Source organism: Priapulus caudatus, unplaced genomic scaffold, assembly GCF_000485595.1.
Source record: "Priapulus caudatus unplaced genomic scaffold, Priapulus_caudatus-5.0.1 Scaffold66, whole genome shotgun sequence".
Lineage (NCBI taxonomy): Eukaryota > Metazoa > Priapulida > Priapulimorpha > Priapulimorphida > Priapulidae > Priapulus > Priapulus caudatus.
In genome coordinates this window covers 313561-315228 of record NW_014577127.1, presented here as the reverse complement: position 1 = coordinate 315228, position 1668 = coordinate 313561, and the positions used below count along the sequence as shown (strand labels likewise).

General features: G+C 36.5%; 1 protein-coding gene across 3 annotated transcripts in view; it reads right to left on the bottom strand.

Moving 5' to 3' along the window:
- Positions 1-1668, bottom strand: part of LOC106821262 (protein numb-like) — a 33567-nt gene that overhangs the window by 27967 nt on the left and 3932 nt on the right. Inside the window, exon 2 of one of the 3 annotated variants that reach the window (XM_014825994.1) lies at positions 458-502. The exons of the other annotated variants lie outside the window; for them this stretch is intronic. Coding sequence (XP_014681480.1) covers positions 458-474 — 17 coding nt within the window. The 5' untranslated portion in view covers positions 475-502. The remainder of the gene's footprint in view (positions 1-457; positions 503-1668) is intronic. 3 annotated transcript variants of the gene reach the window in all.

Sequence of the window (1668 nt, the reverse complement as noted above, 5' to 3'; positions counted from 1 at the left end):
CGGTTGGTCTTGTTTTAGAGAGCAAAGAATTCTGCTTAATGCAATACCATGAAATTATTATAGACTCGCAGGCAAAGTAGAATAATGTTGTCGTGAAATAGCACTATTTTCCCGTTTTTCCGTTGTACACTCTAGGTATTATTAGCTCTTGGTAATATGCAACTACTATTACACCTCTAACCCACTATTAGATTTAATGCCACCACCAGTGATATATACATGTTTAAGCACAGGTCACAAAATGCCATTCTACAATTATAATGAATATCTCTTTAGAATTACAAAGTGATCCTTTCCATAATAATCCTCGTGGTAATGCAACTAACAGTCATCTACACCTATGATAACTGGCATCGTATTCATACCCCAGGATAAACCAGGAATATCAGTTTTGTGACCTAGACTGTACACATAGCTGGATTTTTTTTGGGGGGGGGAGGGCTATTTATACAAATACCTTGTAAGTCCTGGCATCTTCAGTGCAGATTGTCCATAAACAATTCTGTTAGGTCACATAAATGTAAGTCATTAAACATGACATGCAGTAGAAATGACATAATTAAAGTCTATTACAATTTACATACATGTACACAAAAATGATGTTGTATGTACACACAAGTTGTATGCACTATAGTTGTATAATTATGTTGTAACATATAAAATGCTTTTGTAGATGTCAAATTGTTATATTTACCTTGCTCTTAATACTGAAATAGTTGTTACCTTGTTGCTCTGCAGGTATTACCCATTATAGATAACTGGCCTTCATGATGTGATAGTGACACACTAATATTTGCCACCTTTGTCTAATTAGTTGCTACAAATATCGACCAATGAGTTGCTAGCCAAGGTCTAATAAATATTCATAGAATATTTTACCAAGTATCATTCACTGGTTAAAAAATTACTAGCAGGATTTCGGCAACAACTGATTTGACAGGTCTGGTCTGCATTACATTTAAAATCTAATTAGTTTATCATATCACATATAATTATATATATTACAACACACAACAACTTCATTTGCAACTTTATTACAATCTTAACTAGGCACTACCCATGAATTATCATCTTCTCCAATATATATAATCCATTACTAAATAAGCTAGCATTTTGAAGGCTCTCCAAACATTTTCATTGGTAATCGAAAATGCAATGCTTTGTGTGGCATTGATATAGCTCATAGAATGTATCTTCAGAATGGCTACAAACGCGATAGAGCACTAGAAACTGCATGTCTGTTACTTGAAAAGAATAGACTAAAACAAGTGCCGCGGAGCGACAGCGCTCATCTAACGTCTACTGCGGTGACTCTGTGGTGGAGTGGTGGGAGTTAGTTGGTCCCAAATGTTTTCACATACACGCCGAAACAGTGGAATGCACAGGGATGGTATCAGGAACCTTCTCAAAGGAATGTTCGTTGGGATCGTTATGAAAGTTGCCACGAGATGGCGTGCACGTTTAAGTGTCTTCAGATTAAAGATGGAAGCTCCCATCGTACGAAGTAGCAACAACTATTTGCAAGACAGAATAGGTAAGCACTCATCCATTTATCTAGGCAAGCCTACAGGCTGCAATAGAAAGCTGCCACCTGTAACCAATTGGCATACGGTACATGTAACATACTGACAGTACAGAATGCCATAGAAATTATATGATTTAAGGAGC